The sequence below is a fragment of the Nerophis lumbriciformis genome, linkage group LG23 (genome assembly GCF_033978685.3).
Source record: "Nerophis lumbriciformis linkage group LG23, RoL_Nlum_v2.1, whole genome shotgun sequence".
In the NCBI taxonomy this organism is placed as follows: Eukaryota; Metazoa; Chordata; class Actinopteri; order Syngnathiformes; family Syngnathidae; genus Nerophis; species Nerophis lumbriciformis.
The window spans coordinates 20,347,166-20,364,600 of NC_084570.2; the positions used below are offsets into that span (position 1 = coordinate 20,347,166).

Genomic DNA, 17,435 nt, shown 5'->3' on the forward strand with positions numbered 1-17,435 from the left:
TTAAACATTCATTCATGCTACAACATATTTACCCCCGCAGAGTAAGAGCATTTGTGAACTGCTGAACTCCAACTGGAGCCCAAATTTTGGTTGGTAAATGAGAGACGATGAGAGATTACCACACTTCAACATCTCTAACATGTAAATGCTGCCTCGTTGCGAACCAAAATGTGTTTTTAATTGCCTTATCCTGGATTAGGGTTGTTCAGTATATCGGTACTAGTATAGTATTGCGGTACTAATGAATCAAAAACGGTACTATACTCTGTTTGAAAAGTACCGGTTCGCCATATCTTTTCTTTATGGGGATGACGACGCGTCGTCGTGACATTGCTGGTTTTACAAGCAGAGGAGCATGTTCGGCAGCGCACAATCACGGAGTACTTAGAAGCAGACACAGTGTGTAGACAGAAAAGGGAGAACGGACGCATTTTGGCCTAAAAACTGACGATAAAGGTGAAGTTTTAATACTGAAACACCCTCAGGAAGAGGTGCTTTAAAACATGGCTAGCTAGCTAGCGGCTAAAGTCCAGCCCCAGTCGGCAGTGTTTTAGCTACTTCTAAATCACTAATCCTGGTCTCCATGGCGACAAATAAAGTAAGTTTCTTACAAGTATCATTCCTGCAGGACGAGGAATAGCTAAACATGCTTCACTACACACCGTAGCTCACCGGCGTCAAAATGTAAACAAACGCCATTGGTGGATTTACACCTGACATCCACTGTAATGATATCAAGTACAATAACGTATCTAGTCGATGCTACTATGATTACATCAATATATTTTATCGTCACAAAATATTTTTTCCTTTTTTAAAATTAATTTTATGTTTATAAAGTCAGGAAATATGTCCCTGGACACATGAGGACTTTGAATATGACCAATGTATGATCCTGTAACTACTTGGTATCGGATCGATACCTAAATTTGTGGTATCATCCAAAACTAATGTAAAGTATCAAACAACAGAAGAATAAGTGATTATTACATTTTAACAGAAGTGTAGACAGAACATGTTAAAAGAAAAAATAAGCAGATATTAACAGTAAATGAACAAGTGGATTAATGATCCATTCTTACAGTTTGTCCCTCATAATTTTGACAAAATAATAGAATGATAAATGACACTATACGTTACTGCATATGTCAGCAGACTAATGAGGAGTCTTTGTTTGTTTACTTCCTACTAAAAAACAAGTTGTCTTGTATGTTCACTACCGTATTTTATTTAAGGACAAACTTGCAATAAGAAACATATGTTTAATGTACACTAATATTTTTTGTTCAAATAAAGCCAATAATGCAATTTTTTTGTGGTCCCCTTTATTTAGAAACGTATAGAAAAGTATCGAAATATATTTTGGTACCGGTACCAGTACTAAAATATTGGTATCGAGACAAGCCTACCGTGGATAAATAAAAGTGAAATGCATGTAAACTAGGAAGTGAGGCTGACAGTGAGTCCCTGGATGTTCATACATTACCCAGAGGGCTCTGCGCCGTAGAAAGGAACCACGAGTAGGTCTGAGCTACAATTGCGCCGTTTAAGCCTGTGTTTCTGAAAACTGTGACTCCATACAGTGGTACGCCAAAGGATCACTTGATTAAAGTACAGTGTTGTATTTTTCCGATATTCAAACACAGTGTTACTGTTCAAACCGTGTGCAAAGTTACAGTGGCCAAAAATGTGAAATATTCTTGTTAAATAAAACCTGCTCCTGGTTTTTAATGAATACTTGGGCCTACTGCGCAAAACCTGGAATTCTGGGAAACCTGGGAATTTTTGGAATTTGTCAAGGGAAAGACCGCGATTCCCAAAGACGCTGAACAGTTTGAAGTTGGAACGGTTTGAATCGGGTGAAAAATGTGAAAGGTAGAGAGCGCCAAAATCAGGAGAAGAAGAAGAATAAATAGATGACTTTTGATGTAGAAAACTTTGGAGCATTCACACAATAATATTTGTTGCAATATTAGATACTATTAAAGTTTAAGGTTTTAGGTATGCAATTTCAAGCAGTACATATATTTTTTCTGTCAAAATGAAAAAATAACTAACAACTAAATTTCATTTAATGAGATTATATGAAGTACTTTATTGACACATATCATTTCCAGGTGTTTGCGGGCCAGATAAAATTATGTGGCGGGCCAGATCTGGCCCCCGGGCATTGAGTTTGACACCTGTGCTATAGAGGATCTTTTCCTTGCCTCCGTCGCCAAGTGCTTGCTCATATGGGCTTCAGTCGGCTGTCTTTATTGTAGATCTCCACCTGCTTTGTGTCTAAAAAGCTAACTCCAGTTGCAAGTTGGCGCTTTATAAATCTGGATGTGCCAAAGTGATGGTTGTTATTGACTATGGAGTGATTTAGGGTTGAAAATGAGGAACAGCACCAGTCATGGTCTTGCGACACGTGACACCCTTACGGATGAGTCAGGAAGTCTTGTTAGTCCATGTCCTGACCTGAATCCTCCTCAGTCAAACATCCAGATTAGTGACGGGGTTATCCTCAAAGGGAAATGTGACTAAACACAACAATAACTCTCGAGCACAGGTGTCAGACTCAAGGCCTATAGGCCAGGTCTGGACCGCCACGTCATTAATTGGCCTGGAAATAATATGCGTCAATAAAATACTTCATCCTTTCTAACTAAATGTATTTGTTCTTTCCATTTTGACAGAAAAAAAAATACCAGCACTGCATGAAATTGCATACCTTTTAAACTTTGATATTATCCAATATTACAGCAAATATATTATCCTAAATCATAAATATCTGAGCAAATTATCCATCAAATTGCACACTGTAAAAATAACAGATTTTACGATAACAGTGGTTTTTACAGCATGTAATTAAATTCAAGGCAAAATTAGGTTGACTGAGCTGCCAATTTTTTACTGTAAGTTAAAAAGTTAAAGTACCAATGATTGTCAGACACACACTAGGTGTGGTGAAATTAGCCTTTGCATTTGACCCATCCCTTTGTTCACCCCCTGGTAGGTGAGGGGAGCAGTGAGCAGCAGAGATGTCTGCGCCCGGGAATCATTTTGGTGATTTAACCCCAAATTCTAATAATTAGTAATAGGTCTTTGGTAAATCCACGTTTGTTGTTTTTACGGTGTGTTACTGTAAATGGAAAAACGTTACCACTTTTTTTTTACGATTAAAAAAAACTGCAAGTTCAGTTGCCAGATTTCAATTTAAAAAAAAACAGTGGTACTGTCTTTTAATTTACAGTAATATGTTGTAAAAACCACCTTACATTTTACAGTAAAATTCTTGCAAGTAAACGATTAGGTTTTTTCCCGTAAAAAAAAACAGTGGTAATGTTTTTTTTATTTACCATAATAATAATAATAATAAAAAACAACACATACTTTACAGGGGTGTCAAAAAATGTTGATTTTCGAATGAATTGCGATTCTTGTGTGTGTAACTATTCTTAATCGATTCAAATAAATCTTTTTTTTTTCTTTTTTTTTTTTATAAATCTAGCCACTTTATTAAAGGTTCGGGTAGAATTTTATCAAACAAAACCAGTTTTCTTTTAAATAATATTAACAATGTATCAGAGCTGTTTATATATTTTATGGAGGAATGTAGTTAATCATAGAACTGGAACCTGATGTTATTTAAAAAGTGTAAATTTCTGAATCGAATCATTACCCCTAACAATCGAATCGAATCGTGTGGTGCCCAAAGACTCACAGCTCTAATATTTTGCAGTAAAATTCGGGTGACTGAGTTGCCAGTTTGTTTTTTTTACAATAAAATCTACATATTTTCTTTTTAACAGTGTAGGTAAAAAAATATATACAGTACAGGCCAAAAGTTTGGACACACCTTCTCATTCAATGCGTTTTCTTTATTTGTATTACTATTTACATTGTAGATTGTCACTGAAGGCATCAAAACTATGAATGAACACATGTGGAGTTATGTACTTAACAAAAAAAGGTGAAATAACTGAAAACATGTTTTATATTCTACTTTCTTCAAAATAGCCACCCTTTACTCTGATTACTTTTTCGCACACTCTTGGCATTCTCTTGATGAGCTTCAAGAGGTAGTCACCTGAAATGGTTTTCACTTCACAGGTGTGCTTGAAGCTCATCGAGAGAATGCCAAGAGTGTGCAAAGCAGTAATCAGAGCAAAGGGTGGATATTTTGAAGAAACTAGAATACAACTGTTTTCAGTTATTTGACCTTTTTTTGTTAAGTACATAACTCCACATGTGTTCACTCATAGTTTTGATGTCTTCAGTGACAATCTACAATGTAAATAGTCATGAAAATAAAAAAACCGCATTGAATGAGAAGGTGTGTCCAAACTTTTGGCTTCTACTGTGTTTATTATGGTGGTTGTAGTTTGTGTTAATCGCTTTTTTTGGAAATCACATTGGATAAACTTAAGATTTTAGGAATTTGTTTTCAATTTAAAGTGTCCAAAAAACACTTTTCAACAAAAATTAGAAATTCAAAAAATGTCTGTCGTCTTATACCATGCAGACTTAAAAGTAGACACTAGATGGAAGTACATGTTGATTGGTGGATATAAAAAGTTTGTATAATGAAGCAAATGTCTCCAATAGAAACAATGTAAATATGAATAATGGCTTCTAGTTTCGACAAAAGTCCATATTTTAGTGTAACTCATCGAGAGAATGCCAAAAGTGTGCAAAGCAGTGATCAGAGCAAAGGGTGGCAATTTCGAAGGAACTAGAATATAAAACATGTTTTCAGTTATTTCACCTGTTTTTGTTAAGTATATAACTCCACATGTGTTCATTCATAGTTTTGATGCCTTCAGTGACAATCTACAATGTAAATAGTCATGAAAATAAAGAAAACGCATTGAATGAGGTGTCCAAACTTTTGGCCTGTACTATAAATTAATCAAATGCATAGACAAATTCATACATTATACACTGTTACACGCGGCCCTCTGATGGCAGCCTAGATTGAACCCTACTGGAGATTCAATGTCCTACTGTAGATTCAATGTCCTTTCTGATTGCAACCTTCAGGTGTGTGTCAAAGCGCAGCATGCATTCCACCCAAGAAGGGTCGTGGGACCCCCAGGACCCGTCTAAGCATGTCTCGACCCTCCCGCCTCAGCCCCCCGCCTACTCGCGCCTTGCCCACGTGACGACAGCCACGCCAGCCAAGCGGATCACCTTCTACAAAAGCGGGGACAGCCAGTTTGGGGGTGTCAGGATGGCCATACACAAGCGCAGCTTCAAATGCTTCGATGCCCTGCTGGACGACCTTTCTCAAAAGGTTAGTAGGACGAGTAACCGGTATCAAAGCAGTGACGACCGGATTAGGGCGGTAGGAATAGCCACGTGAAAGGTTGAGCTTCTAACTTGAAAGGCCGAATTGGAATGGCTCATATGCACCTTTTGAATACACGGATCACGAAGATTCAGACATTTTGCACAGACAAAAGAGAAATGATTTCTTCTTTGCCTGACTTGCAAATTGTTGTTTTCATAATCCTGCTAACAAGACACGATGTCTCTGTATAGGTGCCCCTTCCGTTTGGTGTGCGGACCGTGACTACGCCGCGCGGCACCCACATCATCAAAGATCTGGAGGAACTCCAAGACGGGGGTTGCTACCTCTGTTCGGACCGGCGCCAGGCAAAACCGGTCAACATGGAGCTGGCCGGCAAACGGCAAAGTGTTTGGCACAAGCACAGCCGCGTACCTCAACAAGCGGAAGCATTGTCCGCGTCATCTGGCCACGTGCCTCACAGACATCGACGGATCCTGCTGATTAAGAACACTGAGCCCGGGATGCAACGGAGTCTGGCACTGCATAGGAGGTCAACCAGGAGTATGAGGGCTTTTCTTGAGGAGGCGTCCGAGGTGATGCAGTTCCATGTCCGCAAACTTTACACCGCGGAAGGGCGCAAAGTAAGAAATTATTTGACATTAGTCAGTCCCTCCACGAGCGCCACAATTCATGGGAGTTATGCGCAGCCTCGCAACTTTGTCCAAATGCCTACGACTCCTCCGCATATTTAGGCTAATCATCAGATATTGACCTTCCGCATAGCTCAGACCAGGGGTGTCTTCAATTTGCCCTACTTTTATACAAATAGTCAGCGGTCTGATAGCACCCATTTTGTCACCATCTGGTGGCCAAGGAAAATAACTAATTGTACATCAATATGACTATGTGCAAAGCATTGATTTATATGACCCAATCCAAACAACCTTCTCTAGTCATGGTGCAGAAAAAAAAAATTCAACTAGCACAGAATTTTGAATTTTGTGGATATTATAAAAAAAAAAGCGTACAATCTGCATTTAAAAAAATTCTAAACTACACCCATTTAAATCCATTACAAGGGATGATCGGAAAATGCAAAACACTCTTTCCACACTTATCCATGGTTGGCGCATCTTAGCTGCTTGATATTTCTGATTGATTAAAAAACTTTAAGGTGGTCGTCACAGAAGTAAACAAGGAAGGAGTCGATTTTCACATACTCTTAATACCCATTAAAATAATCATTAATTATATATCCATTATATTAATTTATATATACATATATACATATATATATATATATATATATATATATATATATATATTTATATATATACACATATATACATATACATATATATATATATATATATATATATACATATATACACACATATATATATATACATATATATATATACATATATATATATATATATATATATATATATATACATATACACACACACACACATATATATATATATATATATATATATATATATATTTTATATACATATATACACACATATATATATACATATATATATATATACATATATACACACATATATATATATATCTATATATATATATATATATATATATATATATATATATATATATATATATATATATATATATATATATATACCGTATATATATACATATATATATATATGTGTGTGTGTATATGTATATAGTTACTCAGCATGCAGTAGCCCAAATTTTGTAAGCCCAATGCGGCCCCCAGTCAAAATGTTTGGACACCCCTGGCTTAGACCAACTTCCGGTACATGTCTACAGTGCTAAACTTTCTGGGTACTGTTGTACTGTTGTATATAAGCATTTAGCAACACACCATCTTCTTCACTTCCTAGTTTAGGTGAATCTATATATTTATTTAACATTTATTCCTCCAGGGTAAGGCAATTAAGAACATATTTTCATATCCGATGCTGGCGTAGCATTGAAGCAGCATTTACTGTACATATTAGAGATGTTAAAGTGTGATGAGAATCTTTCATTGTCTCGCATTCACTGACAAAGATTTGCGCTATAGATCGCTTTAAACAGTTCACAAATACTCCAAACGTGCGGAGGTAAATTTGCTGGAACATAAATGTTTAAAAGGGCCCTGTTATATAACGTTTTGTACCTACGTGCCGTTGCATAGTTGGTACCTGCATAAGTCCCGAAAATTTGTAATCAAACCCTGGTAGCATTGAGGAGATTTAAAAAAAAAAAATGCTTTACTTCATACTTCCGGGGAATGAGCCATTTGGAATTTGACCTTTTGGTGATGTCAATGGGAGAGATTTACCCAAAGTGCTTTGCGCGAGTCCGCCATTGTAGTCCGCACTGTAGTCAATAAGCTTCTCTATCGTCTTGTTGTGGACGGACTGGCTCGTACATGCACATGCATTTCCAATATAAAGTAGTGTATAGTCGGAACTTAATCCATCAGTAGACTCGCTATAGAAGCACTAAAAACTACAACAAAGATGGCAGAGAGAGTCTAACCGTAAATATTTCTTCAGGTTGACAACATCCAAGGTCTGATGTCCTGCTCTGGAGTTATGGTGTGTGTCGGCAGAGAGGCCCTCAATCCTATGCTGTTGAAGTGCCCCAGGAAGACTTCAGAGGAAAAACTACCTGGTTTGGGTAATAGGTCCCCTGGTCTTGGTCCAAGGACGCCTGGAAATGGCGCTCGATCCCCTGGATTTCAAGAAGTAAGATCCCCCCCCTCATGGAGCACAGTCCAGAGCCAGCGAATGTAGTGAGGAGCAGGACAGCAAGAAAAATGGTATGTATTTCCAAATACATGCAGATAAAGTAGTTTCAATAATAAAGCACAATTAGTTTTTTAATTTTCTTATTTCAGTTAACTTTGGTCTGGAGACCAAAAAGAGCATCATACATCCTCGTTCAGATTCTTCAGCACGCTCCACTCGGTTCTCTCTCTCCTCGGAGAAGTCCTTTGGCAACAGTGTAAGAGCCCACTCGCAGCAGAGACCAGCTTTTATGAATGATGACATCGAAAAGCGCGTCCTCGTTAACAAGGATGGAAGTCTTTCTGTGGAGATGAGGGTGCGTTTTCGCCTCCGCAATGATGAGACCTTACAGTGGTCCACACAGATCAGAAAATCGCCTTCCCTGACAAGTGAGTGCTGCCCACCAAGTCATGTACAGCGTCCTTACTTACAAAATGGCCACTCAGAAAGCTGCTCGGATTCTGCATCCTTCGACCCAGATTGTACAGACTATTACAGTCAGTCTTTAAATCACACATTTGAGGGGATCCACTGCACCTGCTGCTACCAGGGGCCTGAACAGCGATACAACTTGTGGGAGAACCCAGTACACAGCCACAAACAGCCACCTGTACCACCGCTGCATACATCTAGCCACACTACAATAAGGCACACACATTCCTCCAGCTCTTCTTCATCTTGTAACTCCAGGAGAGTGGTGCGATGTCGGGCAAATCTCTCCAACTCTGGAAGAGGCTCAAATTCAGAGCAAAGCCAACTTGTCCAAGAGGAGACATGTGTGATGGAGCAGATAGAGAGCAGAGTAGATATCGAACGGAATGGAGACACTCATGTTGAGGTGTGCAAGGTGAGCCGGTGCTCCAGTCACAGTGAAGTGATCACTTTGGACGGCAACCCAAGACTTCCAAGAGAGAGGTCACCTGAGGAGGAGCTGATGGAGGAAGAAGTGGGACCTCCATTGTCTACAGTCAGCAGCTCCTCGCATATTCTTCAGTCATTAAAGGAAGATCAAGATGATGATGATGACGATGATCTGCCACCTAGCGCTTCACAATGCTCTCACAGAAGCGAACCACCACAGACAGAGCAAAACAAGCATGAAAACAAGAACAATAGAGAAAGTAGAGCAGCCTCTGCAGCCACCTCTTGTCTCTGTGGAGCTACCATAACTCAGACACCAACTGGACCAGATGAGATGAATGAAGCCCCCAGATCCACATGTAGTTCCGCCAAAGTCATTTACCAAAGGGATGAGAGTGAAGAGATTGGTAAAGCTTTATCTGTCACCGCTGGTCAGTCTGTGATTTCAAGTGTATGTTCTAATTGTGGTGGTTACAAACATGTAGTCAATCCTAATTCTAATAGTAGAGCCTCACAGCGGTCCAATCACATCCCTCAAGCCTGTTCGAAGTCCACTTCACCTCTCGCGAGCCAATCAAATGCCAATGAAGGTACCTATGATGATGCTTTGTCTACACAATCCAACAAAACCAATCTAACAAGACATGGATCTGCCCTAACAAATGCCCCAGAGAGCAGAACATCTAGTGCCATGTCCAGAATGTCCAATTCTAAGCCAACAGAGGCGCAAGAAGGAGCCACCTCCGTCATTAGCTATGAGTCCAGCACGTCACAGAAATCTAGTCTCGCTGGTGCCACAGCTGAAAACAAGGAGAGAAGCTCCAGTGTTATGTCGGGTCACAAGTCCAACTACAGTGGCACAGCTGAAAGTCCTAGCATCACAGCAACAGAGGAAGCAGAAGAAGAGAACAGTAACAACATTGAAGCTGAAGCTTGCATTTCACCTAAGAGTGTGTCAAGTGTAAGGATTAATTCTACGGGTGGCAGTACAGCCGTAGAAGACAATGATGCAAATGTTGTACCTCGCAGTTGTCTTTCTGTCGCATCTAATGCATCTACAAAATCTAGCATGGCAGAGCGACCCACTAGTGTTCGCTCTACGAAATCTTCAAAGTCAAATAAAACAGGAAAGTCCAAAACATCTCACAAGCTGTGTGCAAGAGATGAGCCAATGGTAGTACATCCCAATGAAGAAAAAGAGAAACCAGGTATGTGTCCAGATACCTTAAAACTTGAAGACAACAAAGAATGGCAAGCTGAAGAACGGGCACCTACTGCTTTATCTACTAAATCAACAACTTCTTGTCGGACAAGTTATGTCTCAGACTGTACTGCAGCATCCCCAGATCTAAAGGAAGCTGGCATTCCTTCTCCTGAAGCAAATGGAAAACCAAATGCAAATGAAGAAAGAGTGAGCAGTGCCATGTCTATTAAATCAAAGACTTCTGTGAAAACGAGTACCTCTCAGAAGTCAACGTCGAGCAAGAATCTCAAATTAGCTTCTTCGAGACCAAATGTAATAACCATTAATTCTCCAGAAGACGTTGATGAGACGAGTGAGGCAACTGGTGAAGGTAAAGAGGTAGAAGAAAACCTAAGTAAAACCTCTGAACATCTGCATGGTGAAATGTTGTCACCCACAAAAATACACTCACCTCGGACCCACCTGCAGAAGGCTAAGGCCACATCACCCATCAGTTCTAATGAAGCACGAGGCCAGAGTTCTTTGTCCGTTTACTCTACAGCTTCTGCTAAATCAGAAAAGTTTAAATGCCACTGTAGTGCAGATTCAGCATGTGAGGAGGGGAGGAAAAAAGAGGTGGGTGAGAAAATTGAAGGAGAGGAACCAGAAGACAACTTGGAACTAAACGGAAGGAAAGACCCAGGAGACAGAGAGCAACTACTGAGTCCAAACTCATCTGGGTCCGTCTCACTTGGGTTGCCAGACGACCAAGAAATAGCTGACTCAGACAGCTGCAAGTCCTGTGTTTCATTTCACACAAGCACTCGCAGCAGGGGCAGGTTGATGATAGCCACTCCCAATGTCCACAAAACACCAGAGTCAATATTGTCTCATACATCCAACGTCACTGTGAGTACACAAGAAGTGCATATCCCCACTATTGAAGTACCTGGAGTTGATGGAGATGACAGTCCACTTACAGAAAACTGTAGTCATACCAGTCAGGCTTCAAAATCGGATGTTAAAAACCTTGATGATAGCAGGTCCTCCTCTTCACTGTCATCTGCTAGTGCCATTGCTAAAAACTCTAAGATCGCTGAAAAATCTGATGGAGCTGTGGCAGATTCTGACAGCACTAAGACATCAGTAAGTACTGCCAAAAAGAAGGAGGACTTCGAAAACAACGAGGCTGTTAGTGCTCATTCCAGTAGTTCCTGTTGCCTCGGGACCAACTTAGCAGCTGGTGCAAAAGTGAAAGAAGAAAATGCTGTCAAAGCAAATGACAGTGGAAGTGTTGTATCTGTCAAAACATCCAGCTCTACAAAAAAAGAGAGGTCAGTCCAATCATCAAGGCTCTTGCACAACTCTAGACCGTGCAGTAAAGCTGAGAGATGTGGTGAAAGCACCATGACTGCTGCTGCTGACCTTCTCAACGACATCGAAGCATCATCGCATCAACAATGTCAACAGTCGAAGGCAAGCAAAGCCAGCAGCAAGTCCACTGGGGAGAAAAGCAAGAGGCGTCAAAAAAAGGGGAACCAGAAGAATCAAGATAAAGAGTCTGAGGTCACCCCTGCCTGTCTGCCCAATGCTTCCCCCACTGAAGTTGTCAGTGATTGGCTGCGCAGCATTCCTTCTAACAGCAATATGCTTGCTCTTGATGACCTCACTGAGTTTAAGCCTGGCAGCGAAGTAGAGGCTAAAGCTGAAGAACTAACAGAATTAAAACAGGAGAGTCCTGATGGCGAGAAAGTGGACACAGAGGAAACATTGGAGGGTGAGAAAGCAGAAGACTGTGTGGCAGCAGTGGAAGAGACAGATCAAGATCTGGCACCGCCAATGAAATCATCTTACCAGCCTGACGCTGTATGGATGAGTGGCAAGCCGTTGCCCAAAAACTGGCGCTCTTCAGCTGCAGTGATGAAGGTTCTTCTCAGTTCTTCTATGGGACGATGTAGGAGCTTGCCTGAGGTAAACTAAACAATAAGTAAATCATAGTTATACATTTTTTAATTAATTTAATAGTTTATGGTGTTTTTATGTTACATGCAAAGCATTATAATATGAATTATTTGAACTTGCTGTGTTCCATAGGTGTCTCCAGTATACGGCCGTAGACTAAGTACATCAGCCCGGGGCCTCTTGGACTGCCTCGCCCAGCTTCAGCTCATTGAGCCCACAAGAAATCAGGGCCGCGATAAAATTGAGAACCAAAACCGGCAATACGAGGACATTATGGCCATTCTTCAGTCCCTTTGGCTCACTGACCCTCGGGACATTGAGACCAAGGGCATTGGCACAGAACAAGTGACACCCCCAAGGTCTTCATCAGGGGTAGGTATGAGCAGTGGCTCTGGTGGATCGGGGAAGGACCATGAGAATCAAGGAGGAGATGAAACACTCCCAAAAGAGTCTTCACAAGAGGATGAGGCGGTGGGCAAGGACGGACTACAAACCGAAACCAAGGAAATTATGACCGAGGCAGTCTTACAAGTTGAGCTCTTGCCGAGTGAGGATCAAAGTAAAGTGCTTCCAACTCTGGAAAGCCAACAAGCCGAGAACCCCTCATCATTAGATCACAGTTCTACCAATAATACCTTCAACTCCAGCTCAGGAACACCTCCAACAGTTCTGCAAGCATCTTTGTCCAAAAAAACATCCCACGAACCTGATCCAGTGTGGATTCTGCACCTCCTAAAGAAGCTGGAGAAACAATTCATGAACCACTACATCGACGCCATGGCGGAATTTAAAGTTCGCTGGGACCTAGACGACAGCCTCATTCTCGACACAATGATCTCAGAGTTGAAGGATGAGGTGAGCAGTCGAATCCAGAGCAGCATTGAGAGGGAGATGAGGAACATCAAGGGTCGAGCCGGCCGAGGCGAGAAGATGCCACGGCCTCCAAAAAATGTAAACCTCTCGAGGGAGTCCACAATGACCGAGAAGCGGCGACGGATACTGAAGGTAAATCTGGATCAATTGTTTTTATCGCAGTCGTAGAGTTTAAATCGCACTACGTCAGAAACGTCTTTATGTACAGTAGGATAGGATATAGGATAGGATAGGACTTTATTGTCATTGCACAAGTACAACGAAACTATGTTTTCAGCACGTACACACGTACAGTATAGAAATGATGACGACAGTGATGTTAAATTAATACCTCTCATTAAAAATTGGACATTGATTTTTTTGTTAAAAGGCAAAGCTTGTAATACTGTTGCTGTATTGAATGTCATTAGGTATGGGTTGTAGCAAGTCTAATCTCAATGCAACCGTGACGATTTGGTTTGGTTTACAATTTGTTCACTCTGATTCAACACTGATAGTGGAGCATGGAGTATTGGCCGATGCATATATTGACCTAATATCAGCACCAATCATGTATACTTACTTTGTACTGTGGAACGCTGGAAAATGTTTGATCAAATGAAATTAGTAACACAGAAAACAATGGTAGGTATGAAAAACACTAACCTATGTATGATTATTAGTCTGGAATGGATTTATGCTGACTTTAAGTTGAATTGGCACTTGATTTTGGCAACACTTAAAAATGAAAAATGCGTACACGTTTGTTACTGGATACTTTCTGATACGCTTCTGCCTTGGAGCTTTTCTACCTGTTAATCATATGCAACTATAGTTATTTGATACTTGTTTATATTGACAAATGTTTTAGACTTCAGTATTATTCAAGGAAGGACACGTATGTGCTATTGTGTGCTTAGCTGTGGTGTACCTGCTAGCTCCATCAATCCATTTTATACCGCTTGTCCCTCACAGGCTCGCGGGGGGTGCTGGAGCCTACCCAACAACATTAAATTACATATAGTTTAAAGACAAAGGCAATAAAACAAACAAACAGCAAGTTAGTTCCACTGATCAGCGTTCCTCAGCACAAATGTGCCCCACAAGTTGCTGCAATTCGAAATGTCCTTTCATTCTACGTTCTCTCCGTTGTCAAGTCCGCAATGGCGGTTGTATGTTTGAAAAATAACATGGGGGATGGGTCAAATGCAGAGGATAATTTCACCACACCTAGTGTGTGTGCGACTATCGTTGGGACTTTAACTTTAAACTCTGTTCAAATCCAACAGGTGAACAAGCTAATTGGGAACAGGTGGGTGCCATGATTGGGTATAAAAGCAGGTTCCATGAAATGCTCAGTCATTCACAAACAAGGATGGGGCGAGGGTCACCACTTTGAGAACAAATGCGTGAGCAAATTGTCGAACAGTTTAAGAACAACATTTCTCAACGAGAAATTGCAAGGAATTTAGGGAATTCACCATCTACGGTCCGTAATATCATCAAAAGGTTCAGAGAATCTGGAGAAATCACTGCACGTAAGCGGCAAGGCCCTAAACCAACATTGAATGCCCGTGACCTTCGATCCCTCAGGCGGTACTGCATCAAAACGGACATCAGTGTGTAAAGGATATCACCACATTGGCTCAGGAACACTTACAGTATCAACATCGGATCGGGACACCCCTACTTAAGTTCTAAAGGTTGAATAATGATGTGTTCTTTCATTTTCAGGTCATTAGGAACCAGTCGGTCAAAACGGCGGACTCTGCCAGTGATGAAGAGTTGACAGCCGAGTTCAGCGACCAACGCAGCGATGACGAGTACTGCCCCTGTGACGCTTGCGTGCGCAAGAAAATGGAGGCTCGGCCCCTCAAAATGCACCCGGCGGCCGCCGAAGCGCCGGTGATGATGGAGTTTGACCTCCTGAAAATACTCCAGCACAAGAAGACCCCAAAACCCGCGCCCCCGACCGCACCGCAGCCCACGCACAGGGACGGCGAGAGTGCGGAGGAAGGCAGGAGTTTAGAGGTCGTAAAGGAGGAAGAGGAGGACGACGAGGACGGCAAAGCTCTTTTGCACGATGCAATCGCCGAGGAGAGTGAGGAGGACACAGGGGAAGAGGTCAGACGTGAGGGTGAGGAGAGAAAAAGTGAGAGAAACGAGTGTGAGATCAGTGGGTGGCGACGCTGCCAGTGCAGGGGAGGACAAACACCAGAGGAAGAAGAGGCGGAGGGAAGAAGTGATAACATAGGCGGTGAAGAAGAAGAGGAGGCGGAGGGAAGAAGTGATAACATGGGTGGTGAAGAAGAAGAGGAGGCGGAGGGAAGAAGTGATAACATGGGTGGTGAAGAAGAAGAGGAGGCGGAGGGAAGAAGTGATAACATGGGCGGCGAAGAAGAAGAGGAAGTTGATGAAGCTGAGGATGTGGGTGGGACAGAATTGGATGACAGTAAAAACGAATCTGAAGATGGAGAGGAGGATGACTCAACCAATCGGGGTAATGACGACTCCACACTTTTAGTGGAGGAAGGGGAAGAGGAGGCGGAGTTAGAGGAAGAGGAGGCGGAGTTAGAGGAAGAGGGGAAAAGCAATGCCTCAGCAGGAGCAGAGGATGAAGACCAGGAGGAGGATGTGACCGAAAAGTCTCAAGAAGAATCCTCCCAGAAGGAAAGAGCCTCGGCTAAGGTCAGTACGCACCTGTTATTGGGACATAGTATTAGGTACACGCATGTTTCATAACATAAAGAATGGAATTGTGTGACGTGGTGACTCACATGACACAGTTATGGAGGCAAGAGGAGCTAATAAACATGAGGATCAGGCGATTGTTTGCTCATGTTTTGTCACCACTCGTGCATCAATAACCCATCACATCTGAAAGACACTCATGCGCTCTTTTTGGGGGGCTTTTGCCAATAAAACAAAAACTCGATAGGATAAGAAAAAAATATCTCGGGTCTCAACACAGCTTTTTCTTCTTTTACAATGCCGATTTTGGAGCATTGAGTATTGGACGACGCCGATATCGATCCCGTATGATATCAGCAGGAATCATGCATATGGTTTGATCAAGTGAAATGAGTCAAAATGATCAATGGTAGGCATGAAAAACACAAACCTATTTATTATTCACCGTCTGTAATGGACTTATGCTGTCTTTACGTTGAAGTGGAGTGGTAATTGTTTTGTTTTGTTTTGGCAACACATAGTAGTCATAATAATTCATTAAGTTAAGCTCTTGACGCAGTAAGTTGAATGATGCGGACACTTTTGTTACTGGATACCTTCTAATACGCTTCTGCCGTGGAAACTCTGTATGTGTAAGTAATATACAACTGGAATGATGTCATACTTGTTTATATTGACAAATGTGCTGTTTTAGACCGCAATGTTGTTCAATTAGGGCAGTTATGATGTGATGTCAGGGGGGAGAGGTGTCAAATGTGACCCCGGGGAACATGCTTTATCAGTATCACCCAGTATCATTCTTCAAACTATGAACAGCTGTGCACTACAAAAGGTGCTCATTGTAGCCATTAATCCTGACTAATTGTTTTGACAAAAAAATAAAATAAAATAAGCACAAATCGTTTTATTAATGTTTGTTATGTAAGTTCAAATGTTTTATATATTGTGCTCCTGAGTTAACGTTGCTGATCGATTTGAATTCATTGTTATTCATTGGGTTTATTTAACTTTATGTTTCAGTATGTTTATCGTTTAAATGAAAAGTATGTTTTACATGTTACAGACTGAAAAACACAGCTAATAAAGTTATTCTTTGTTGTAATGGAGCTATATGTCTATTGTTTTGTTGTCTTTATTGTTAATAAGGATATAGCGTTTGCAGAGGTGTACTTATGACAATTTTATAGACAAATGATACTATTTATAGTCACGGCGGAGCGTGGGGGACACAATATCATTGAAAATAATTGAGCAGCACTGAATTAAGGACACTTATTACGCATGTCCAGCTTGTGTGGTATTGTGCACGTAGCTGCTGTGTAGCTGCTAGTTCTTACTAGCCTTCCATGTTTACCTTTTGTAAATGACTCCATTTATTTGTGTCGCAAAAAAAATACCGTATTTTTCGGACTATAAGTAGCAGTTTTTTTCATAGTTTGGCCGGGGGTGCGACTTATACTCGGGAGCGACTTATGTGTGAAATTATTAACACATTACCGTAAAATATCAAATAATATTATTTAGCTCATTCACGTAAGAGACTAGACGTATAAGATTTCATGGGATTTAGCGATTAGGAGTGACAGATTGTTTGGTAAACGTATAGCATGTTCTATATGTTATAGTTATTTGAATGACTCTTACCATAATATGTTACGTTAACATACCAGGCACGTTCTCAGTTGGTTATTTATGCGTCATATAACGTACACTTATTCAGCCTGTTGTTCACTATTCTTTATTCATTTTAAATTGCCTTTCAAATGTCTATTCTTGGTGTTGGGTTTTATCAAATAAATTTCCCCCAAAAATGCGACTTATACTCCAGTGCGAC

At 40.9% G+C, this 17,435-nt stretch overlaps 1 protein-coding gene and 1 long non-coding RNA gene across 2 annotated transcripts in view; one reads left to right on the plus strand and one right to left on the minus strand.

The window, feature by feature from the left end:
• The window catches only part of LOC133622346 (uncharacterized), a 42,287-nt gene that overhangs the window by 17,755 nt on the left and 7,097 nt on the right, over positions 1-17,435 (minus strand). The gene's annotated exons all lie outside the window — the stretch shown is intronic.
• The window catches only part of rp1l1a (rp1 like 1a), a 33,139-nt gene that overhangs the window by 8,342 nt on the left and 7,362 nt on the right, over positions 1-17,435 (plus strand). The window contains 7 exon segments of the mRNA XM_061984975.2: positions 5,029-5,281; positions 5,530-5,919; positions 7,819-8,019; positions 8,021-8,084; positions 8,163-12,067; positions 12,191-13,063; positions 14,645-15,598. Of these exon segments, the coding sequence (XP_061840959.1) occupies positions 5,048-5,281; positions 5,530-5,919; positions 7,819-8,019; positions 8,021-8,084; positions 8,163-12,067; positions 12,191-13,063; positions 14,645-15,598 (6,621 nt within the window). The 5' untranslated portion in view covers positions 5,029-5,047.